General features: G+C 37.2%; 1 protein-coding gene across 2 annotated transcripts in view; it reads left to right on the top strand.

The window, feature by feature from the left end:
- The window catches only part of Glra2 (glycine receptor alpha 2), a 192,096-nt gene that overhangs the window by 144,519 nt on the left and 20,893 nt on the right, over positions 1-26,684 (top strand). For both annotated transcript variants that reach the window (XM_035450000.1, XM_027432615.2), the window contains exon 8: positions 582-731. In XM_035450000.1, the coding sequence (XP_035305891.1) occupies positions 582-731 (150 nt within the window). The remainder of the gene's footprint in view (positions 1-581; positions 732-26,684) is intronic.

Here is a 26,684-nt window from a genome sequence, read left to right as displayed (position 1 = left end):
AAAATTGTATTCTCTAAGTATTTTGAAATATATGAAAATTATTGTTAATTATATTCATGATTCTCTGCAATATAAAATTAGAGTTTATTCTTCCAATTGAAGCATTATATCCATTTTTCCACCTCTTCCAATCTCTGGCAGCTGCTAATCTACTCTTAACTTCTATGAGATAAAGATTTGCAGATTCCATACAAGTGAGATCATTGTTTCACTTAAGATAGTGTCCTCCAGGAAGGAGAAGGGAACTGGGATGGTCATGTAAATCAATCTTGTTTCTAATTCAAATTTAAAAAAATGATAAAAAAGATAGTGTCCTCCAATTTCATCTGTGTGGGTGTTGCATTAGAACACACACACACACACACACACACACACACACACACACACACACACACACACACACACATGAGATAGTATGTGATTTCTTTTTCCAATATTCTATTGGTAGACATTTCTTGCAGCACTAGTCACAGTAGTTTTCTAAAGACCATTACTTGTGCCATTCATATAATGTAGAATTGGGTTTTCTGGAAAGTGTTCATAGCTTCCTTCTATTTCTCTCACCCTATCCTCTTTCTCAGGTCTCCTATGTGAAAGCGATTGACATCTGGATGGCAGTGTGCCTTCTGTTTGTGTTTGCTGCTTTACTGGAATATGCAGCAGTGAACTTTGTCTCCAGGCAACATAAGGAGTTCCTTCGTCTCCGGAGACGACAGAAAAGGCAGAATAAGGTAGGGTTATCTCTCAGTACAGAATCACAAAGACCTTAAGGTGGCTAACCAAACTATGTAACTCAAAATAAAAACACATAATGATTAAGAAAATGAACTTAATTTTTTTATTCTGGCTTTTATTCATTTATTTAGTCCATAAATAAAGTAATGCATAATTATTATACAGAATACAGTATGTTCACAATGGCATGGCTAAATTAAACCAATTAACATGTTATATCGCTCATATTCATCATTTTTGTTTTGAGAATACTTAAAGTGTACTGTCTCACAACTTTTAAAATATAGCATATTGTTATCAACCATATTTATCATGCTCTCAGTAGACCTCAAGACTTCACAGAGTTTATGCCTCTTGTCCAACTGCAGTTTTATATGCTTAAACCAATCCTTTCCCCATTGTCAAAAGTCCCATATTGAAGCCTAATAGCCATAATTCTGCTCTCTGTTCCCATAAGTTCATCATTTCTAGGTTACACATAAAATTGAAATTGTGTGACATTTGTCTTCCAGTGTGTCACTTATTTTTTGGGGGGAAGCATATAACTTTACTACTTACTAAAGATGAAATCAAATTTGCATGCACAGGTGAGCACTAACTGAAGCACCTTGGATTCATCACATATTTGAGTTTCAATTAGCTTATATATATATATATATATATATATATATAATATTATATATATATATGAGAGAGAGAGAGAGAGAGCAATAATGGCGATATGTTATGCATCAATAACAGCAACAGCTTTTCCAGATTCTGTAGTCCTTTGAACAAAATTGTAGAGACATACAGCACACTCCATTTAAAAAAAACAAACAAAAACAAAAAACAAACAATCAACAACAACAAAAAAGTAAAATACAAAATCCCAGAAGACAGCGCAGTTCTGTTACTCTTGTGGTACTTGGCACCATTTTTTTTTAAATTACTTTCTCAGTCATCATCTGGGAGGAAACCATTCTGAGCAACACCATTAAAAGCAGCTCTGATAAAGCATGGTCACTACTGGGTATCATAAAGCAGGTCCACATATGAGTGAGTACATATCATGTTTGTCATTTTGTGATTGGGTTACCTCACTCAGAATGGTTTCTTCGAGTTCCATCCATTTTCTTGCAAATTTCAAGATTCCATTGTTTTTTTTCTGCAGAGTAGTACTCCATTGTGTAAATGTACCACAATTTCTCTATTCATTCTTCGGGTGAGGGGCATCTAGGCTGCTTCCAGTTTCTGGTTATTACAAATAAGGCTGCTATGAAATGGTTGAACATATGTTCTTGTTAAATGAAAGTGCTTCTTTTGGGTATATGCCTAGGAGTGGAATTGCTGGATCTTGTGGTAGACTCATTCCCATTTTCTTGAGGAGTCGCCATACTGATTTCCAAAGTGGCTGTACAAGTTGGCACTCCCACCAGCAGTGAAGTTGTGTTCCTCTTTCTCTGAATCCTCTCCAGCATAAACTGTCATTGGTATTTTTGATTTTAGCCATTCTGACAGGAGTAAGATGGTATCTCAAAGTTGTTTTGATTTGCATTTCCTGATGACTAAGGATGTTGAACACTTTCTCATGTGTCTTTCAGCCATTTTAGATTCCTCTATTGAGAATTCTCTATTTAGTTCTGTACCCCACTTTTTAACTGGGTTGTTTGGTGTTTGGGGGACTAGCTTCTTGAGTTCTTTGTATATTTTGGAGATCAGCCCTCTGTCAGATGTGGGGTTGGTGAATATCTGTGGGCTGCCATTTTGTCTTGCTGACTGTGTCCTTTGTTTACAGAAGTTTCTCAGTTTCAGGAGGTCCCATTTATCAATTGTTGACCTCAGTGTCTGTGCCATTGGTGTATGTTCTGGAAGCAGTCTCCTGTACCAATTAATTCAAGGGTATTTCCCACTTTGTTTTCTAATAGGGTTAGTGTGGCTGGGTTTAGGTTGAGGTCTTTGATCCATTTTGACTTAAGTTTTGTGCATGGCGATAGGCTTGGGTCTATCTGTAATCTTCTACATGTCTGCACCCAGTTATGCCAGCACCATTTGTTGAAGATGTTCTCTTTGTTCCATCGTATAAATTTGGATTGTTTGTCAAAAATCAGGTGTTCATAGGTGTGTGGGGTAATATCAGGGTTTTCAATTCTATTCCATTGGTCTACCAGTCTATTTTTGTGCCAATACCAAGCTGTTTTCAGGACTATAGCTCTGTAATAGAGCTTGAAGTCAGGGATGGTGATGCCTCCAGAAGTTCCTTTATTGTATAGGAATGATTTGGCTATCCTGGGTCTTTTGTTTCTCCATATAAAGTTGAGAATTGTTCTTTAAAGGTTTGTGAATAATTGTGTTGGGATTTTGATTGGGATTGCATTGAATCTGTAGATTGCTTTTGGCAAGATTGCCATTTTTACTATGTTGATCCTACCTATCCAAGAGCATGGGAAATCTTTCCATTTTCTGGTATCTTCTGTAATTTCTTTCTTTAGAGACTCAAAATTCTTACGGTACAGGTATTTCACTTTTTTGGTTAGTGTTACTCCAAGGTATTTATGTTGTTTGTGGCAATTGTAAAGGGTGATTCTTCTCTGCTTTCTTTCTCCACCAATGTGTCATCCGTATATAGTAGGGCTACAGATTTTTTTGAGTTAATCTTGTATCCTGTCACTTTGCTGAAGGTGTTTATCAGCTGTAGGAGTTCCCTGGTTGAGTTTTTCGGGTCACTTATGTAGACTATCATATCATCTGCAAATAGTGAGAGTTTGACAAGAAAATGAACTTAATTTTTGTCCTAACAAATTAGTCCTTTAAAATGGTGGGTAATGTTAGCATGCTTAGTAGATATAATTACAAGTCACAAAGTCATGCAGCTAACTTGATTGCCAGGTAAATATATTTTAATATAAATATATCCCAAATAATGCATAGCATATAATTATACTGAAATTATTTGTTGTTTATCTGAAATCCAAATCTTCCTGGGCTCTCTGATATTTATCTAACATCTCTAATTGGGCATATAATTTCAAACTGACATTAATTTTTAAATCCTCGTTGGATATTGATAATTTGCATGTATGTTACTGTGTGTGTACATAACTGATTTGATGTTTTTCATCATTTGATCTACCTTCATGTTACTGGTTCTCAACATTTGTCATGCTGTGATCTTTTAATACAGTTCTTCATGCTGTGGTGACCCCCAACCAAAAAATTATTTCATTGCTACTTCATAATTTTAATTTTTCTACTATTATGAATCATAATGTAAATATCTGATACACAAGATATCTGATATGTAACGTATGTGAAAATGTAATTCTATCCCCAAAGGGGTCTTGACCCACAGCCTAAGTATTAATTGCTTTATCTCTTCTGTGCCTTATGTGTGCACACTGCATGTTGGTAGATTTAATTAGGCTGATCTCATTGTCTTGACTTTAGCACAGTTTTACCTTACTTAGATGTTTGTATTTCCACTTTGTAGTTCAATTATCTCCAATTTAGTAAGTTCCAAACTTGCCTGCACATTAGAATTACCTAGACACTGTACAAAATTCCCAGACCTTGACTGTACCTCACCATCAATTAATTTCCTTTTTCGGGATGGGACTCAGCATCTTTTCAATTCCCAAGCTATTGAGTGTATGGATGTGCTTGGAAAGCAAGCCCTGGTTTACATCCCAGCTCCATGAAGGATCTGAAGCATTGTTACTAGAAGAGGAACATTTCTGTAGATATAGAGACATAGAGTCTGTCTATTTAGAGAGTGTTACCTTCTATGACAATACCACTAAAAAACCAAGTCAAAATTTAATGTAGACTACATGAGCTATTTTTCAAAATCTGCCCCTCCCCAAGACCCCATAAATCTGCTGGCAAAGGTAAAAAAAAAACACTGACTCATATGATATTATGATAGAGTTTTTAAAAGTATGTCGATCTTACTCCTTACAAATACCTAGATACAAAGCTGAAGCATTATTAGATGCTGTTTACTTTGAGAAGTTTGTATGTGTATGAGCTACTGGCTGAATTTACCAAAGGTTTTTAAAAGTACTCCAAAAACATATACTGTTGGCTGACCTGTCGCTTATGCCTAGCTCCATTTTAGGAACATTTTATCTGTCTAGCCTAGGGACACACACACACACACACACACACACACACACACACACACACACACACACACAGTGGGAGGGAGAAACTCATGCATGCACATACGCACACAAACACACCATTTCTCATACATTGCCTTTTTACATTGAGCTTATATAAATTTTATCTCCATGGAAACTAGTTTATCATCAGAGAAGTCTAGTATAGTGGCACAAGTTCAGAATCATTTGTTTTGCCCAGGTAATATTATTGAATTATGATGGTATTTCAGTTCACAAACAGTGCAGTTTACACCACAAAGTTACAATGATGTAATTGTCTGTGAGTGTCTTAAGTCATTCAGCAACCTCTTTTAGGAGCTAATACTGCTAAGGCTCCCACAAATTTTACTTTATCATAATGGGATTCATCTAGGATTTTTAAGGGAAATGCTGATTCTTGGTGAACTCTACTGAGGACACTGACTCATAAGGTTTGGAGTGGAACACCAAAATATACAAAGTTAACAAACACTCCAGGTGATTCTGCTAATGAGAAAGTTAAGAAACACTATTGGCTCACTGCTTATGACCACAGATGGAAAATGACTTTTATTTTCCTCCAAAAATCTGAATAACTGGTAAGATAATTTTGGAAGGCAGTGTAGAAGATTCTTAGGGTGTATCTGAGCTTTATGGGAATGGATTCTGTGATTTCCTGACAATAGTGGCATAATAGAATAATAGTCATTAAAGACTAGCACATTTAAAAAAACATAACTAGTCAATGAACAGAAGGAAGGAAAGCACATAGTAAAAAGAAAGTAGAGATAAAAGAAAAGGGGAATGGAGAACAAGAAGGATAAAAAAAATCTAATGGCAAGGTGCTCAATCAACCCCCAAAGCATCAGCAAATGATACAAAGAGAAATAGACAAATGTTTTAATTAAAAGACAAAGATTGTCAGATGAGATAAAAACCCAAATAAAAACCAATTCTTTCTTGCCTACACTCATATAGTTATAAGGAGAATATAGAGACCTAAAATTAATAGTATATAGATACCATGAAAATGTTAATCGAAGAACTAGTTTAGCACCTTTAATATTTGAGAAAGTAGACCTTTCAAAATCTGCTACTAAATCCAAGCATGTAGACTCACAATTGTAACTCCAACATTCAGGAAGCTAAGACAGGAAATTTTTATAAGATATAAGAGCTGCTTTGTCTACATAGTGAGTTCTAGGCAAGTGATAACTTGTATGTAAAACAAAAGCAAATACACAAAAGTATTACTTATATATTCAACTGATAGCATGGTCTTAGATAAACAATAGTTCAATTAGCAAACAGAAGAAACAGAAAAGGCCATAATCATAATGAACAATTTTAACATACATCCTTCAATAATTGATAGAAAAAAGCCAACTAAAAGATCATTAAGGGTGTAAGTTTAGCAATAGGAATAATAAACTCACTGCACCCCTACCTGAAGAAAATACATACTTTTCAAGTGCAGAAGAAAAAATTATTAAGTTTACCATGAGCTGGACTATAAAACAACTCACAACAAATATCCAATGTTCTAATTTGTTTTTCTGTTGCAATAATGAACTGACCAAAAGCAATTTTGTGGAAGATAGGGCTTATTTGGCTTACATTCCTAGGTCATAATCCAACACTGAGGGAAGAAAGGATAGGAATCTTAGCAGGAACTTAAAGCAGAACTTTCTTGCTCTGCAAGTCTTGCCTATACATGGTGCCATTCACAATGGAACACCCCATACCCTACCCCCAAAATGGCTATCATCAGCCAAGATATGTTCAAAGGCCAATTCAATGGAAGCAAATCTTCAATAGAGCATCCCTCTTGCCAGGTGAGTCTAGGTTTTGACAAGTTTGTAATAGCTTTTATCTACTACAATAAAGGACTAAAATCAGTTATAAATTAAGTACTGAATATATCATCTATTCGAGTGAATTTGGGCTAACAATAATAATATGATGACTACAAAATTTTCCTAAGATATAAAATTAAAACATACCTCTAGGATCATCTGAGTCTTAAAATAATTCACAAGGAGAATTATAAAATATTTTACTTGAAAAATAAATTATGCATATCAAAATATACTAACTGAAATAAAGCCAGTTTTAGTGAAAAATACATACCTCAAAAGACTATTTTATAAAGGCAGATTTGAAAATCAACTATCTAAACAACTGTCTCATAAATATTGAATAACAAATGGGAAGTAAAGTCTGTAAATGGCAAAATTTAATTAACTAGAAGAATGCTCTATTGAGCTTACTAACTAGATGACTATTTTAAGTTCAGTATTTAGAGAGATCCTAGATTATAGTAGTTTGGAGATTAATTAGTAGATGAGAATGTTGAAAAATCAAGAGTAGATTACTTAATAATTTAGCATTCAAGGGAAGACATAGGGTAAAACAAATTTTGTATGCTTTCGCTCTTTGACATCATCAGACTACTCATCTGTTATGTATTCTTTCATTAATTTGTCGAGCACCTACAATGCTAAGGCAGGGAATGTGGTGTTGCAGTAGAGAATGAAACAAAGAAGTAGCAAATTAATTGTAGAAATAGGTAAATACTTTTCAGAGCAATATAAAAGATTTCATTTATACTAATAGACTAGAATCCAAAGGGTGGTTTTAAATTTGCAAATAGGCTATTGAGTTATGGGATGAAGATGAAGAGTGACAACAGAAGATCAGCTAGGAAAAATTATATATAAAGGATGATGGTGATGTAGACTGTGGTATTGGTCCTGAGACTGATGGGAAGTTGTTAGATTTAATACTCATGCACCCTTTCATTCACAAATATTTATTTGTTACCTGCTATGCACCAAACACTATCTAGATCTTTAGACTTTATTATACAACAGGATGGACAAAACATAGTCCTTTGATGAAAATCACATTCAAGTGCTTATAGCTTAGAGGTAAAACCAATGTTCATGATGCTTCTATGTAAGGAGATGAACAAAAGAAAGGTGTAGTGTGCAATGTTTTACTCTTTAGGCTCTTTTGGGGGGCTCACCACCTAGCTCCCCCAACAAATCACACATAGAGGCTTATTCTTAGTTATGAATTCCTGGTCTTAGCTTGGCTTGTTTATTGCCAGCTTTTCTAACTTAAATTATTCCACCCAACTTTTGTCTCTGGGCTTTTTCCTTTTCTTACTTCTGTAATCTTACGTTTACTCTTACTCTGTGGCTGGCTGTGTGGCTGGCCCTTATCGTCCTCTCTCCTCCTTTTGTTGCTCCTTCTCTTCCTCTTTTTCTCCTTCTATTTATACTCTGCCTGCCAGCCCCACCTATCCTTGTTCCTGCCTCACTATTGGCCATTCAGCTCTTTATTAGACCATCAGGTGTTTTAAACTGACAAAGAATCACAGCTTCACAGAGTTAAGTAAATTCATCATAAACAAAAGTCAGACACCTTAAAATAATGTTCTACCACAGAAAGGCATTGAATATTATGTAATTTTTTGGCTTAAGCAACTGTGTGATTAGAACTGGATAGTTATTTTATTAAGACGGAGCTTGTTGAAATTGAAGCAATTTTACAGTTGAATTACAAAGTCCCATCAGATATGATCAGGTTTAGATGCCTATGAACCAGCTCCATACAGTTGGCAAGTAATTAGATACATGTGTTCATGAGAGGGATAAAATATAGACATACAGCTGGAAGTGACCAGGAAACAGATAATTAATGAACTCAGCAAAAGTGGAGGAAATAACCCACCAAGGGAATGGAAATGAAAATGCTCTGAAAATGGAGCACTCTCTCACTTAGAAAGCATGTCTGGACTAGGATAAACTGAAAAATGAATAAAGGAAATGGTTGCAGATTTTAGCTAACACTTGCAGTTGTCTTTGTCATGCGGGGAAGCATAAAAGCTAGAATGGAAGAAAGTGTGTTCATGAAAGGATTTCCCCTCAAATAGAAGATAAAAGAATAAATTTGACAAAGGGAATACTCAAATGAAAAGGAAGATATTAACACCACATTGAACAGAAAGCATAAATTCAAGAACAAATGTCTTACTATTTTTCTTTTAAAAAGAACCATAGAATCCAGAGCAAAGGAGGTAGCTTCATATAGAAGTATATATATATATATATATATATATATATATATATATATATATATATATCGTTTCATCCATGATTTCATTCATCACCAACTCACTGAAGAAGATATTAAAGCACAGAGAAGTTAATTTCTCTACACTCCTGCCCCAGGAAATGACCCAGCATGATCTCAGTTAAAATACTGTCTCCTGAATCCCTGTGTCTCACCATTATACTGAGGAAATGGGACAATAACTGTGATTGTGACTCAGTTGGTAGGTTTACTGGTGGTAAGATGAAAGTTCCTAATTCTTCCCATGAATTCTCAGTTTCATTGTTGACTCAAAGTATGGTGGAAAGAAGAAATACAGACACATTGAGAAAGAAGGTAAAAGTGTTCAGTAGCTGTTTGGGAGAGTTGTATGGCCAGTATTCCAAGGAAAGGGATGGAGCTAGAATCCTAAGGCAGAGACAGAATGTACCCATATAAGATCTGTGTTTATGAATCTGTAAGAATCAATGAGCAGGTATATGTTTTCACTCAGGAAGCTTCCAGCCACTGAGAAGACAGATACTTAAGTACATATACAATTATAGTTCTAGATGAGTACTAGTAGGTAGAAGATAGCATGACAGGAGAGTTTGGGGAAGAGAGGAAAGAAAGATAATGAGGGAAAATGGGGAGCTTAGAATACTTGTGAGAGAGTAGTTGTAGTGATGTGCCAGACTAAGGTAGATAATACAGAGAGAAAGTGAAGGAGACACTAACTATTGGCAATGAAGCAGCTGGGTTAAGGAAAGTATTTGTGTAGATCACATACTGAGAAGCAAGAAGGACACTCGAGTTTAAAGAGAGGCATCTTTTAAACATTTTTATATTCTTTTATTACTTTGAAAATTCCTTACATGTATCCAATGTATTTTAATCATATTCATTCCAAATTCCTTTGCCCAACACCTCCCAGATCCATTCTATACACCTGACCTCTTCCCAGTGGCATATGCTAGATTTTTTATAACCCACCTAATTCAGTTTGTGTTGCCCATATACTCATGTTTGTGGGGCTATCCACTGGAGCATGGTTAACCTACCAGAAACTACACCTTTAAAAAAATGATACTCTCCTTTTCCCAGAAGTCATCAACTGCCAATGGGCCCTCAGCTAGGGGTCAAGTTTTGCCATCTTCTTCCCTGTCTATGCTGACTGGCTTGATGCCATGTAGATGTGTGCTGGTGACCAATGCTGCTGTGAATTCCTTAGTACAGCAGTTCTATCATAAGCAGGAGACACTGTCTGTGCATGTCATCTCTGGTCTCTGGCCCGCACAATCTGACTACCCCCTCTTCTCTTGTGGTTCTTGATATTTGAGGGAAAAGGGTGTGAAATACGCCAGGTGAAAGTTACAATTGCTGTTTTACAAAATGTACCCCCCCAAATGAAGTTTCATGTTTTCCATGAAGGTATTCTGAAGTCTTTGCATTTCAAAATGGGTATTTAAAGGACCAGATTTCTGGCTTGAGTGAGGGGACATAATGAAGAAAAAGACAACATTATTTGTTCGTAAGGAATGGCAGATATCTAACAAAATTTTATTCAGTTCTATTTTTTCGTTTTTTCTTCTTTTTCTCTTCTCATATACACTCATACCTCCCTTTCCCAGCCAACTTTATGTTCTCTCACCTTCTATTTCAAGAAACAAACAAACAAAAGCAAGAATAAAATCAAGAAACAAAATACCCCACAAAATAGAAAAAAATCAAAAAGCTAAGCAAAGAACTGGCATTTTCAATATTTTTTTAAGCTAATGAAAACAAAAGGTATCATCAGGTGCTAACATTCACTGAGGGCTTCCTTGATGTCAGGTATTAGTCTGAACTCTTTTATGTATAATAATTCCTTCAATTCCTGATATAACTGTGAAATAGTATAATCATATAGTCCAACTTATTTGGAAGAGTGCTGATTTAAGCCCATTATCCAACAATGTTTTGTATGATTTAGCATTTTTACTAAATAGTTTTAAACAAAATATTTTATTAATATCTGAATTAAATTGAGGTGGTTTGTAAAACTCTATTCTGTGCATGTAATTTAATCAAATTATAACTTTAACACATAGTGGAAGCTAAAAACAACAAGGATAAAACTGAAAAATACTATCCCAGACCTCTTTTGTGACATTTCAGTTGCAGTGTCATAACTAACACTCCACTCCTAGGATAGTTTGCTTGAAGTTCCCTTGTCAAATGAAGTGCACTCAGACATAAGAGGCTGTCAACAGGCCAATCTCTTGGTCTCTGGCAGCAATAAGATACTGCTGCCCCTATTGGCCATTTACAATACCAGAGTGGAAGATTTGCTAAGCCACTGTGCCAGCACTTGCCCACTGAAGTGTTAAGAAAAATCAAAGGTTCCATGAACGGAAAACAAACATAAAAGAATCAGAGCAGTCTTGTTGTTGAGACTCTGAATGCTGAGGATTGAGTGGTTTCACCATTTTTTGTATGTTATAAATATTTAATTGTTCCATTTAATAGTAATGGCTATTAGTGCCAGTTTCCCCTAGCAAAAGCACCCTTATTTGAATAGACTATTCATTTTACCAGTAATGAAGTTAGTGTTTTATCCTATTTTGCAGATGAGAAGCCCATAGTTTAAATAGTATCCTCAAAGTCACAATGCAGTCTCTGCCATTCCTAGACTATTGTTGAGAGTTCAGACACCTTAGTTTATGATTCAGTCAACACACACACACACACACACACACACACACACACACACACACACACACTTAAATATTTTAATGTATTATACAATTTTCTATACTTTTAAAAGGTAGAGTCAAGACTATGTATGATAGGGTAAGTAAGGTGAATCACAAAATTGCAGAATCACATCTTGATTTTTATTTTAAATTTTACATCTTTTCACTGCGCATCTTTTGCATCAATAATGACTTTCAATGTTGTATAAAAATCCAACTTGTTTAAATCCAGAAGCTCTGTCCAGTCCCTCCTTCCCTCAGTTTTGCACCTAGAATTTCCCTTGCTTCTTCTCTCTTCAGGCTGACCCAGTCATGTGCTTCCAAACTAATTTCCCTGATTCACTATCATCCAAGTTAAAGAGAGCAAACAAACAAAAATTAACGATTCTCAAATGTTTAACATTCCACACACAAAGTCATCTCTTTAATTTCCTACTGAGAAACTGCACTCTGAAAATTGACACTGGTTGATTCCTTTAAAGGTCTTAGGAAAAAAAACCAAGAACATCACTTCACAAAGACACAAAGGCATTAAGATTAATTCTTTATCAATGGAGACAGTCCCTGAGATTACATTGGCATGTGTGGGAAGAGTTGTCTGGTGTTGACTCACAGTAAGGTTATGAAATGGGGTCACTTGCAAGAAGGGGCCAAACAGTACACAGCTAGGAGTATTTAGTTTAATTATCCTTTTCATGTTTTGCAAAGCACCTATCGTCATTTTTATCAAAGTAGAGTTTCTCAGATTTAACATATTCAAATTTTCACTGACAGAACTAGCATAACTCAGTCTGTTAGAAGTTGACACCATAGATGTATATGACAAAACCATTTTTATATTATCCGATTTTTGTCAATAAGAAGTATTCACAGAATATGAGAGTTATAACAACTTTACTAAATGAACTTCAAAGCTTCAACTGTTTTTACCTGCTTTTGCCCCTGATGTCAGACATCTCTAGACTCAGACTATACTGATTTCTTTAATCTCTGTGACCAAATACAAATATTACCTGCTTGAAACTATGGCTATGGCTTTAAGAGCATGCAATGACAAGTCTACTATTTAGACTGTTTATTCTCCACACCCAGCCCCCACAAAAATACCTGCCAATAAGATGGAACAGTACATAAAGGTACACCACACAAACCTGATGAACTTGACCTCAATTCCCAAAACCCATAGTAGGAGAGCCAAACCCACTGCTCCCCCAGAGTCCTGACCACTCCGTTTGTATATTATGGTGCATGCACCTATACTCCTACACACACACACACACACACACACACACACACACACACACACACACACACACACGATGATGATGATGATGATGATGAACAGATAATTACAAAATTAAAAAGAAAATTCAAAGCCTCTTAATTAGAATGTAACACACTAAGAATATTGGGTCCTAAGCAGAATTTCTCAAATGATAGTAATTCGAAAAGGGAGGTTGCAGCACTCAAGGTTTTTGAGATTTTTCTCCTATCATATATCCATCTTTTCGTATTAGCTACACTGCTAACTCCTCAAAAGACCATCTCTTGATTCTATGGGACTGAAACAGTGACACTCTTTTAAATAGCTAATTTGTTCCTTTTAATAACAACTGTCATGTTTGACTCATTTACACGTATTATATAAATGAATATAAAATTGAAATGATATTTACCTAAAATACCTTAATTATTCTCTCAACCAAACAACTTCTAATTAATCCATTAGAGAGAAATAAACTGACAAATACAATGATCTAAATTTATTTTTTATAAGGCTTTAGCCTCAAATCCCTCAGTGCTCCAAGTCAGTGAACAGCTTAAGAAGTCCTTGGCCTCTCAAATGCATGAACCAAGAAGCCCTATACTGCCCATTTCTTCACTACCATACCACTTCAATCTTCCCATTCCACTAGGACACCAGGCCTTACTGATAAAGGCCAGAACAGAAGGACTCAGCATCCATAGCCACATATAAATGGCTTCTTAAATAATGGAATTCACACCAGAAAATATGACTCATTATCTCAGAATCTCTGAAGATAGATTAGACTCCTCCTTAGACTTAAAAATGGCTGTCATCTTTTCCTGTAGAAATAACCTTAACTTTAAACTAGTGTTTCTCAACCTCTGGAACTGAATGACTCTTTCAAAGGGGTTGCCTAAGACCATCTTGCACATCGGATATTTACATTATAATTCATAATTGTAGCAAAATTGCAGTTATAAAGTAGCAACAAAAATAATTTTGTGTTTGGGGATCACTACAACATGAACTGTATGAAATGGTCACAGCATTAGAAAACATGAGAACCACTGCTTTAAACATTCAAAGATGGCAAGCCAGCAAGTCCTCTGAAATCTTCTGTGCTAAATTGGCCTAGACCCTACTGTGATATGACAACAGCCATTCAACATGCCAGCCATCTTTTTGTTTACTAATGAACATCTTAAAGAATGAGTCACAGATAGTGTAGGTGTGATCAATATGGAAGACAAATCAATTGTAGCATGCCATCTCTTTACCTGGAATTTTGCTTCTTTTAGCTAGAACATCAGATTGCAGTACTTTAAATACTCATATTCCTTGATTGGCTCATTTCAACATTGTAAATTCTTCTTAAATTCCCAGGTGCTTTTCTATTTAGTAACAGAAACATCTATCAAGTTATCTCTTATTTTTATGGATATTATTTTCTATTCAATAAATTGGCCCAGTTCTCTCTCTCTCTCTCTCTCTCTCTCTCTCTCTCTCTCTCTCTCTCTCTCTCTCTCTCTCTCTCTCGTGTTGTTTGTAGGACCCACGTTCCCATGAATACTAGGCAAGAACTCTACCACTGAACAGTATCCTCAGCTATATTAATCTTTTTGACATGAATTCAATCATCTGGAAAATTAGCAACCACATCTTGCTTTGCAGTTCTTTATAGGCAAATAAACATCAATTTCTTTTAGGCAAAAGTAATCAAGAAGAAATATATGGTCTAATGAGTATAGAGTCTTACTATTGTCTAACAATAACATGAAGAGTAAGGTGTGGAAAGAACAGAAATGGTTTCCACAAGTAATTTGAGGGGCATTATGCCTAAGGAAATTGGGATTTACTCTAGATGGAGTCAAGAGAAAGCAGGGGCAATTCTATGAAGGCATCTTAATAAATATTACCTATAAGATGAAAAACTAACAAGGAAGATTATGCTCTAATTGGTAAAGAAGCAGTGATCACCATTTCAACAAATACCAAGGGATGCTTATTATTTTATCTGTGTAGACAAAATTTAAAGGGGCCTCGTTTTTACCTCACTTTACCATGCATGCTATAACTTCGTGTGAGGTTGTTCCTCTGTGAGATAGCTTGATGTTTTAGCATTGTAGCTTTACTTCTCCTAAAACAAAAGACTTAAGTTTTCCACATTGGCTATGGTTAGTAGAATACCTAAAAATAAACCCCCAAACCCCTAAAACCGGTGCCTCTTTTCCTCTCCTTTAACATGGGATTCAAATTATTCACACCACAGGATTATGATAAATATTAAATGAGATTCCTTGAGTAAAATTCATGAAACAGTGTCAGAGGAGATGGCTCAGTGCATAAAGGGCTTTGAGATACAAGCATGAAGATCTGAGATCAGATCCCCAGTAACTATGTGAAGCCAGTCACTGTAATGCAAAGTCTGTTACTCCAGAACTCCCCAGGAGAGAGGGGACAGGGAGAAGAGAATCCCCAGAAGCTCTAGGTTAGCTAGGCTGGTGTACACAATAGTGAACAAGATATTATGTTTCAAACAAGGTGGAAATCTAGGACTGGCATCATTTGAGTTTGCCCTCTGACTCCTATAGTCATGCTGTGGCATGAATGTCCTTGTACTCACCCGTGTGCGCTCGCACTCACACACACACACACACACACACACACACACACACACACACACACACACACACGATAGAAATGACTCATGCACAACCCCTAACATGTGGAAAGCATTATACTCTCTCTTCCACAGAAGTAGGCAGCAAACTCTGGATGACAAAATTTTTGATCCGCTCATTGGGAGAACTTGTACCACTAACCCTTTTTAAGTAGCATAACTGCAATTTCATGCCAACACTCCACTCCTCTATTTTTCATTCCTTTTGTGTTCAATCCACCAAGATGGGGTACACAGAAAACTATGGTCTGCATACATCAGAGAAATGAATGTATAAGTTTGTATTTTGTATCTAAACCAGGACAGTGGAAAGAATCTGGAGTAAACACAATTTTCTGGCTTTACTTTCCATTGACGCCTACTGTAGCTAAACTAGATCTTAAGCAGAAGAGAACTTTCCCCACATTTAAACCCTTCTAATCCAATTGGAACATTGACTGACTTTGAAAGAGTGTTGCTGAAATGCAAATGTCAATACCACTAATTCTAATCTGCAATCAAACCTCAGCTAATGAAAACTCATTAAACTATAATCAGAATAGGATCATCTTGGAGATCCCTGCTAAAATTCTCTCACTCTTTTCTATTCCTCTCCAAGGGCTTAGGCAGAGCAATATTTCTTACCCTGGGGTGGCTTTGTTATTCAGCAGACATCCGATAATGTCTGGAGGCTTGTTTGATGGTCACTCATAAGAGACAAGGTAGTTGCATCTTCTGGAATTTAGTGATCAAAGGTGCTGTTAATCTTCTCACAATGTACAGGACAGCTTCCCCCAGCAAAGAATTCCCCAGCCATAAATGTTTCTGCTACGGAAAAACCCAGGGTTACAGCATTTGGGAGATATATTACTCTATATGCAACAGACTATGTTGTTTTCAGTTTTCCTCCCAACAGAATACATCATCTGCCCATCAAGAGAGTGTTTTCAGGACTGTTAAACTGAAAATGAATTTCTGAAAAACTTATACATATGGAGCTATTCCTTATGAAATGGCTAGTTGTCTTCTTCTCATATCAGCAAAAGACAAACTGTGTCTAACAGCTTATATTTGAAAATTAATTTATCTAACTACACATTCAACTGAGTATGAAAGAAATATCTCTAATTGACTCCACTTTACTACGAAAAGATACCAATCATGTGGATCCAAATACTGCTTGCACTAAGAAAACAGACTTACGATGTTGTGCACATCTTAATGTATAAAGTCAGGTAGCACTCATCCTGGAAAGTATTGGATCAGACTTAGAATAAATACCCTAACTTCATGAGATAGACGTGTTTCTATGGTGGGAAGTAAAAATCAAATTCTCCATCACACTCCTTTAAGAAAAGTTCAGCAGTCTAATGCCTCACCATGAAAGCACACCTTTTTAATTAGTGCATTTATTGTTTTGAAGTTTTCATGCATCTATACACTGTATGTTGAGATTGGGATGAACATCTGAAGAAAGTGTATAGATCAATAGGTACAGTAATGTTTATAGAGGGAAGGAGGAGAATGCAATGAATTCTTATTAGTCTACTGTTATTTCATCTATTCTACAAATCCAGAGAAACTTTTAAAATTGTTTTATTACTATGATTGTTTATGCAAAGCTCATGCTTATTATAGCAATAAGCATAAGGATTAGCAATAACCTTTCATAAGCATGGTTGTGCATTTGCTGGAGTTCATAGACTGTTGCTGACCTGCGGAATAGACCTTGATCAGCCTGCTCTAGGTCATGCTTCTCAAACTTACACGTGTATGGGGATCAACCGGAGGCCAAATACCTGCCCTTCAGTATAAGAAATCTTAAGTTAGTGAGACACAACAGAACCCATAATTATACTTCCCAGTAAGTGTCCAGTCAGTAGTGACAGTCCATAGCATCACAACATGCCTTTCAGTAACAGCAGTGCTGTGATTAACTTCTGACTTATGTGGCCATGTCAAAGACCAGGAACTGATTGCATGTTGGGAAACAAATCACTGAAAAATTAACAAATTGGAAGCATGTAAGACATACTTAGATTTGAAATCCCGAAAAGAAACTCCTTAACTGTGATTCTTAATTCTATTTCCTTTCAGGAAGATGTAGTGAAATAGTGTGCATTCCCCTTTATCACTCATTTTTTTTTCACATTCTGCCACATGTTTTTTGTTTATATTATTATTTAGTTATTTAATTTTTTATTTGAATTAGAAACAAGATTGTTTTACATGTCAATTCCAATCCCCTCTCCCTCTCCTCCTCCCCTGCCCACCCAACTAACACCCTACCTATCCCATACCCTTTCTGCTCCCCAGGGAGGATGAGGCCTTCCATAGGGTGTCATCAGAGTCTATTGTATCCTTTGGGATAGGGCCTAGGCCCACCCCCTCTGTCTAGGCTCAGGGAGTATCCCTCTATGTGGAATGGGCTCCCAAAGTCTATTCCTATGCTAGGGATAAGTACTGATCTACTACAAGAGTCCCCATAGATTTCCAAGTTCTCCTCACTTGTACCATTAATTTGGACATACCTGTAAGCCCCTCTGTAAAAGCACAGACCATTACATATTCACATTGGTTTGCCTTTTTATAATGTTGCTGGAACTAGCTTTCCAAATCGGGGACACAGAGTGCAAGCTTAGCACAGCTTGTCTTAAACAGATATAAATATGAAAATGAGTTTGTAGCTTGAATTATTAGAGTAACTAGTGTTGGTCATCATTGTCATAACAAATCACCAGAAACTTGGTAGCTCAGAACAAGATAAACAGTATCTATAACTCCAGAAATCGGACACCTAACCCATATCTCGCTGGACTTCCAATAACCTGTTGGGAGCACCATGCTGCTTCTGGAAGTATGGGATTGACAGGTGTGGTGGCTCATCAGAGGAAAAGAGACTGTGCAGGCAGTCACATACAGTGACTTAATTTGGCAATATTTACCTAGCATTACCCGGAAGATCAGATGCTTCAGAGCATGGAGCCATCTTAAAGAAAGGGGCCATTATGCAGGAGGGAAGACAGGGGGATTTGCAAAGAAGGGAGAGGTCAGAAGAGGGGGAACTTGATTATGTAGCTGACAATGAAGAGTCTACAGCCTTCAAAGAGCAGTAGCAACTTGGGGCCTTAAATTGCAAAGCTCTGATTAATGTTCAAGAGATGCTTTGTAGAGTTTCATAGATATATGAAGAAATTAGCTCCATGTGACCAAAACTTATTTAAAGTATTTTTTTAATGATTCAAAATTATTGTGGGTAGGCTTTTAAGCTAACACGCATAAATCTGGAGAAAATAATAATAATATGCCAATATACCAAGGCTATCTCTGTTACTTTTGTGTCATTGTGAACAAATTACATGACTAAGCAACTTAAAAGAATTCTGTGTTTATTTTGGTTCAAGGTCTAGTCCATCATGACATGAAATGAATGGCAGAGCAGAATAGTTCAGGTCCTGGTAGACCAAGATGCAGAGGGAGGGTGGTGACAGGAAATAGCCAAGGATGATACAAATTAAAGGAGTGGTCTCTAATGATCCCCAACACCCCCTGGCCAGGTCCCACCTCCAAAAATTACCCAAATCTCCCAAAATAGCACCAAGCTTCCAAAACATGAATGTATAGGGAACATTTCAGATTCATTTGGTCCATTTATATATCCAGGGTAGAGTCTACTCTCATTGCTTGGCTCATGACTTCCTTTCTCTGGTTTCAAAGCAAGAACATTGCATCTCTCTGATACTTCCCCCATGGCCATGTCTACTTCTGGCCACATCTGGGAAAGAGTCCATTTTAAAATTCATTTGATGAAATTGGTCCTATTGTCTGTATAACTCAACTTCTCTAACTTAATCACATCTACAAAACCCCTCTGCTCTTTAAGGTCAGACATTCATAAGTTTCAAATTATTCTACATTCCACAAATATCAATGATTTTCTGCAACTTTTAGAATACACCCCATGCTACACAATGCAGGCTAGAAGGACTACAGAGAAAATGCTTGAAGGGTCTGTCTTCAACTAAAGACAGCTATTGGTTGATGGCTAAATAACCAGAATTGTCAAACCTTGCTAGGTCAAGTCCAAGTCTCTGAGATTTAAACTCAGTTTATGAATCATGATAAGCCATTGATCACCAACACACACACTTTATTGGTATTCTACCACTTTCCTATTCCTTCACCAAACCTCTGACATTGTCTTCTAAAAAGACCTCTTTCATGCAATTCCTCATCTTGAAATTATATTGTAGAAAATCAAAGCAAACTAAGACACACTCTCCACTGGGCCAGGAGCCTGATGAGAGTTACAGCATTCTGAACATCATTCTTTGTTAACTGAATACCAAACAGCTCCTGGTATCTTGTGTCCACACTTTGGAAGACAATCTAGGAATGCTGAGTGCCAACCCCAAGGGCAGAATTCTTCCTACTGAATTTTACAGTTGGTGTTGTTAAGGCAGTTCTGTGATGGCTTTCCCAAACAAGTTGGCAGCTTTCACAAAATCATCCTTTTGCTTTCCATTCCCGAAACAAAGCCTATGGCTTAGCTCTTTAATAGTATAAAGACTATGATGGATGTCTTCAGTCTTCCTTTAGTGTCTGGCTCCTAACTGATATAAGATACTTTGTGGTAACTCAAACTACAGTTATTTCACCATAACTAGACTAGCATAAAAAGATCGAACTGAATGCAGAAGTTTGGATTGTCTAAGCACAACACTCATTTGTTTTCTATCAATGCTATTCTCATTTGCAACAAACTCATATGAGGATGAGGAAACACTTAAGTGAACCTGGCTCCATGTAAGATGGGGTTTAAGAAAATTGCCTGTCTTAAGCTCTTTCTTTAAGATGATGGACTACCCTCAAATTTGTTGGCTAAACAGCCAGTTTTCAATGTTTCCTTTGTATTGCTGTTTATTAGAAAAGGAAAGATGGTGCAAAAAACTGCCTGAAACATGTGTTCAAGCAGCTTTGGGGGTCAACAAGAAGAAAAAGACACTTGCAGAAAAAACTCTAATGCAGCCTAGTTATTTCTGAGGGAATTAGTCAGTTAGGAGTCCTGGGCAGTCTATAGGGCCTCCGGTAGAGGATCAGATCTCTAGTGTATGAATGGACTTTGGGAGCCCATTCAACATAGAGGGATACTCTGTCAGCCTAGACACACAGGGAGGAGGGCCTAGGTAGGCCCTACCCCAAATGCTGTAACAGACTTGATGATTCCCCATGGAAGGCCTCACCCTCCCTGGGGAGCAGAAGGGAGATGGGATGGGGTGGGTTGGTCAGGGGCAGGGGAGGAGGGGAGGGAAGGGAGAAAGAACTGGAATTGACATGTGAAACAAGCCTGTTTCAAATTTAAAAATCAAGCCAACAAAAAATGTAGGCTTATTTTCTAGAAAGAAGCAATGTTCATGTTTACTTTGTGTTATAACATCAATAGTAAACCATTGTATGTTTGTCTTGGTTCTATGAATAAGTAAACCAGGATTAAATAATTAAACGGATAGTGAAAACTGCACTCTCACAGGTGGCATTCGAAGTTCACCAGAAAATAACTTCATCCCACCTTTCTGTTAAAACTCATATCTACATCACAGGAACCTGGACAGCTTCCCATATCTTGAACTTCAGGTGAAAATGAGAGCTGGTGTCACAGAAACATCCTTCAATCTAAACCAGACAGGGGTTATGGTTTCCCTGGCCCAGAGGATATTTGGCATCATCTGGAAACATTTTAGTTTCCAACTTTGTGAATGGGAGCTGTGTGTGATGCAGTAATTCAGTGGCTAGAAGTCCTGGAACCTGCTAAAGTATCTTGTTGTTCATGGACAAAGAATTATCCATGTGTCAAGAATGGAAGGGTTAAGAAAGGTGTAATGTAAGGACCATATATGTTGCAAACACAGAGGATTGAGGTTTCTGAGATAAATGTTTTACTCTGTGAATACAATCTGCTTGTGAACAAAGAAGTCACTTCTGTCACAATAACTACAGCACATATAACCAAAAAGACAGCCAAGAAATTCCTTTAAGTTAGAACATCCTCTATAAGAGAGAGATTTCACTTTCTGCAAGGTTCTTTTATTTACACCAGATGGCAAATGCAGGGTCCCAATGCTGGTTCTTAGCACACCTGCAACACTCGTCAACTATTCTCTTGTTCTTTCCTTCTGGTTTTCAGAAAGGCATTGGAAAATGGCATTAGTGTTATTTCAAACAGCAATGCTGCTTCACATTTTTTTCCGAATTGCCTGCCACAATGTCTGGTCCATACTTGGTGCTTCTGTTTAACAAATTAGTAGATTCTATGCAGTGCATCATAGCTCAGTGATCTGAAAGGAGAAAGCCAACCATGTCGTTTCTTAGATGGGGCATTTTAAATGTGCATGGCTATGTATACTTAGGAGTCCAGACCACTAGAGTTTTGGGTCAAAGCACAAGTCAGTAGGGAGAAAATGGACAGCTACCTATAATTGAGTTCATTATATAAACTTGATCGCTTATGCACACACAAAATGTCTCTGGCTCTTTAATTAAAACTATTTTACATGTTATTTTGATGAACATTACTGTTTAGTGCATAAGAGACTCACACCACATTCTAAAAAATCTGATATAATAAATGAAAGCATTTAGAAAAGAATAGAAAACAGTATCTATGACTACTGCTTAACAAAGTTTGGAATCTCCTGGAGAGAATTATAATTTGACAAAAAATAAAAAGAATCAGTGAAAAGAAAGAAAAATGTATGGAACTGTTTGGAAAGGGAAAACATGGACTATGCAATAAAATTGGAAAATGAAGCTTGGATAATTCAGTAAGACCTGATCATAAAGTTCATTATTATTGTTGCCTGTGTGATCTGTACTTTTTTATCATGGAGGCATGCAACTAATTAATGAATTAAGTACAAAAGTGAATTCTGCAACTTTGACTACTAGATATTCTAAAAGAGATTCATCTTCAAGAAGCTCTTTTTTTCAACTTTTTTTAATTTGAATTAGAAACAAGATTGTTTTACATGACAATCCCAATTCCCTCTCCCTCCTGTCCTCCCCTACCACCCCACCCCCCAACTAAAATTCTACCTATCACATATCCTTTCTGCTCCCCAGGGAGGGTGAGGCCTTCCATAGGGTGTCATCAGAGTCTATCGTGTCCTTTGGGATAGGGCCTAGGCCCACCCCCCCGTGTGTCTTGGCTCAGGGAGTATTCCTCTATATGGAATGAGCTACCAAAGTCCACACCTATGCTAGGGATAAGTACTGAACTACTACAGGAAGTCCCATAGATTTCCAAGGTTTCCCCACAGAAACCCATGTTCCTGGGGTCTGGATCAGTCCCATACTGGTATTGCAGCTATCAGTCTGGGGAGCAAGAGTTCCCCGATGTTCAGGTCAGCTGTTTCTGTGGGTTTCACCAGCCTGGTCTGGACCCCTTTGCTCTTCACTCATCCTCTGCGACTGGATTCCAATTCAGTTCAGTGATTAGCTGTGGGTGTCTGCTTCTACTTTCACCAGCTGTTGGATGAAGGCTATAGGATGGCATATGAGACAGTCATCAATCTCATTATCAGGGGATGGCATTTAAGGTAGCCTCTCCTCTGTTGCTTAGATTGTTAGTTGGTGTTATCTTTGTAGATCTCCAGACCTTCTCACGCTATGTCATCACTAAAATCTACAAGATGTGAGGTACAAACAGCATGTAGGACACAACGGTGAGTGTCTGAGTCTAAATAAGCTATGGTACATAGTGAGGAAATTCACAGACACTTGTGAAATTTCAGTACCGTGTCCAGCATGGTAGATAACAGTTGCAATGGATTTAAGAATAATGTAATTGCCTTTTCATTCTGCATTGGGACCCTGATGGGCATTTGGAAGCTGTTCTTTTAGATTTCCCTATGCATACAACATTTGTATCATATGGTAGATGCTCAGAAAATATTTAATGAATGGATGTTAACAACAAAGAAACTGGGACTATTTAATGGAATAATTTGTACTCTGAGAAGTGGTTGAAATCAGTTCAGCAACAATGTTTTTGAAAAAAATGAAAATTAGGGAATAGACTAGAGAATTTTGGAGTTAATCCTATTTTGCAAATGTAAATAGTGCTTAGCTTGATGTTTATTATGTTAGATATATTAATGGATGAGAGAGCATATATGTGTTGGTCCACAGAAAAAAAGGTTTCTGTGCATGTGTGTTTGGCATACAACATTAGATTATTTTCCTTTTGACTTTTTCAATGTATTCAGCTATAACATATATATATATATATATATATATATATATATATATATATATATATATTATAAGAGCCATAATCACAGCAATTAGCACATCCAATGTTATTTTCCCTTCGCTCTTTTTTTCATAAGAATACTTAAGCTCTACTCTCTTAGCAAATCTCAAGTATATATATGGTATAGTGTTTTAACCTGTATTCATAGTACTGTACATTAGATCCTTAAAATTTATTTGTCTGTCATTACTGAAACATAACCTTTGACCAGCATCCCTCACTTTCCCTTCTGTCAGCCCTAGCAATTACCACATTATTCTGTTTTGATGAGTTTGATGAGTTATTCTGTTTTGATGAGGTATCACATAGCAAATGTGTTTTGAAAGCCAGGAAAGCAAACCCACTGTGGTCTCTCTTAAACCTTCTCAGACACCGTTAAGAAACAGCTCTAGATCCAGAAGCAAGGGCCCTGGGATTTTGTTGCAAAAACGGCAGGGACAGTACCTGTTTCTTGTACTATTGTATCTCACAAAACTCACTAAGCCTCTTCATCCTGTATCCCCAGCTGAGGACTTTGATGCTCACAACCCAGTGGGCTCATTAGTTGGTAACCTGTGCTTTTGGTGTTAAATCTGTGTCATATTCATCTGGGTATATTTGCTTAATTGCAAGGCATACAACTGGAGAGGGAGGAATTAACTTTAGCCTAGTTGTTCAGATCATTTTCTGCGAAAATAGGTCTTCCCAGACCCACAGGCCCTATTCTTTCTGCTGGTCATAAATCGATTGCACTAACAGTTTTGGAAAAGAAGAAAGCCGATGCCTAAGTCCTTTGCTGCATGCCTTCATACACATGTGCTTATACAGAAACTCAGTTGGCTTACAATTAAATCAACAGATACTGGAGTTATTTTCACCTTGTGATCAATTTCTGTACTCTATGGTTTACTGCAATCAATCTTCCCTGGGGCCCTAGAGACAGGTTATGTTTCTGAAGTCTTAAATTTGGTAACCATAGTAATGAAGCAGAGAGAAAGGGAGAGGCAGTCCAGATGCTTTCTTTAAAAACAATTTTATCTATTATTTCCTATTTTCATTTTTTATGAAGGAGATGCTTACAGGAAGTTAGAGCTGAGGCACTAATAAAAAAAGGCTGCAGGAAATGCATAAGAGAGCTAGAACACCGATGATACGCAAAACTACACAATAAGGAAGAATTATCCATTGTAGACTGTTTCTAGTTCATTCTGCTGCTTTGAGTGTCATGAGGAGAAGCCACAGGAAAGTACCTCCTGATGGTTTACAGTGTTCACCTGCATCAGTAACTGCTAATTTAAAAACAGAACTTCCAGCCCTGAATCATCTGGGGAAAAAAAAAAGCTGTCTTAAGAGGATTATGCAACTTTAGAGGTATACAAGATTGGCCAGAGCTGGTGGGAAGTTGTTTTTGCACCTGACTTCACATGTATATTCTGCAGGTGTAGAAAGCAATGCCCACCCATAAATGCCCACTGCTCACCTTTCAAACCTCTTAAGTATTTTCCATTCCATATGTGGGTGATTGCAGCCTTAACCTATCTCTTCCAAGTTGGTAGAAAGGCATCCAGGACAAGACAAAATACAGACTTTATCTTTTTTTTTTCTTCCATTTTTTTGTTTATTAGAAACAAGCTCATTTTACACGTCAATCCCAGTTCCCTCTCCCTCCCCTCCTCCCCTGCAACCTCTAACAGCCTATCCCATACCCTTTCTGCTCCAGAGGGAGGGTGAGGCCTTCCATGGGGGATCTTAAGAGTCTGTCATGTCATTTGGAGCAGGGCCTAGGCTCTCCCCCATGTGTCTAGGCTGAGAGAGTATCCCTCTATGTGGAGTGGGCTCCCAAAGTCCATTCCTATGCTAGGGATAAGTACTAATCTACTACCAGAGGCCTCATAGATTTCTGAGGCCTCCTCACTGACATCCTCTTTCAGGGGGTCTGGATCAGTCCCATGCTGGTTTCCCAGCTATCAGTCTGGAGACCATGAGCTCCCCCTTGTTCAGATCAGCTGTTTCTACAGACTTGATCTTATTGATCAAGTTCTCAGTTCTTGAGTTATTGACTCCCTGCAGCAACAATGCACCAAATAGACTTTGACTACCGACAGTATTGACTTCTCTCCCTCTGAGCAACTTCTACCAGAAACTGAGCAGCAGAAGAAGTAAAGAAGTGATGATTAGGAAGGATGTGTGTTGTATCTATGCTATAGGTTTCCATGTCTTTGGTTTGTTAGACTCTCAGAATGTATTCAATTCAATACATAATTTTCTTTACTTAATGCAAGATTGTGTGCTACTATTTAGGAGATTTCAAATTTTCATGCCTTGCCGGGCAGTGGTGGCGCACGCCTTTAATCCCAGCACTTGGGAGGCAGAGGTAAGTGGATCTCTGTGAGTTCGAGACTAGCCTGGTCTACAATAGCTAGTTCCAGGACAGCCTCCAAAGCCACAGAGAAACCCTGTCTCAGAAAAAAAAAAAACTTCAATCAAATTTTCATGCCTTATATCTTATATATTTGATATTAAATACTTCACAAAAATTATAACACAACTGAAATGTTGTGAGATCAACTATACTGGAGCAGGTATACTAAAACTCACTCAGAATAATTAGAAAATTCTGGCAGTTAACAAATGTATATAGCTTAGTTAATGTCTTTCATAAACTTCAGTCATCACATTCAGAGTGTCTTGCTTTCCTAAAGTTCTTACTTTAGTAATTTTCACATATAGTCAGTGGTCCATGAATGGGAAATACCACCCAAAATCTCCAGCAAATGTTAAACACTTGCCTATCTCT

This window comes from Cricetulus griseus, chromosome X (genome assembly GCF_003668045.3).
Source record: "Cricetulus griseus strain 17A/GY chromosome X, alternate assembly CriGri-PICRH-1.0, whole genome shotgun sequence".
Lineage (NCBI taxonomy): Eukaryota > Metazoa > Chordata > Mammalia > Rodentia > Cricetidae > Cricetulus > Cricetulus griseus.
The sequence above is the reverse complement of the archived record's forward strand: the minus strand, read 5'-3'. Positions and strand labels throughout refer to the sequence as shown.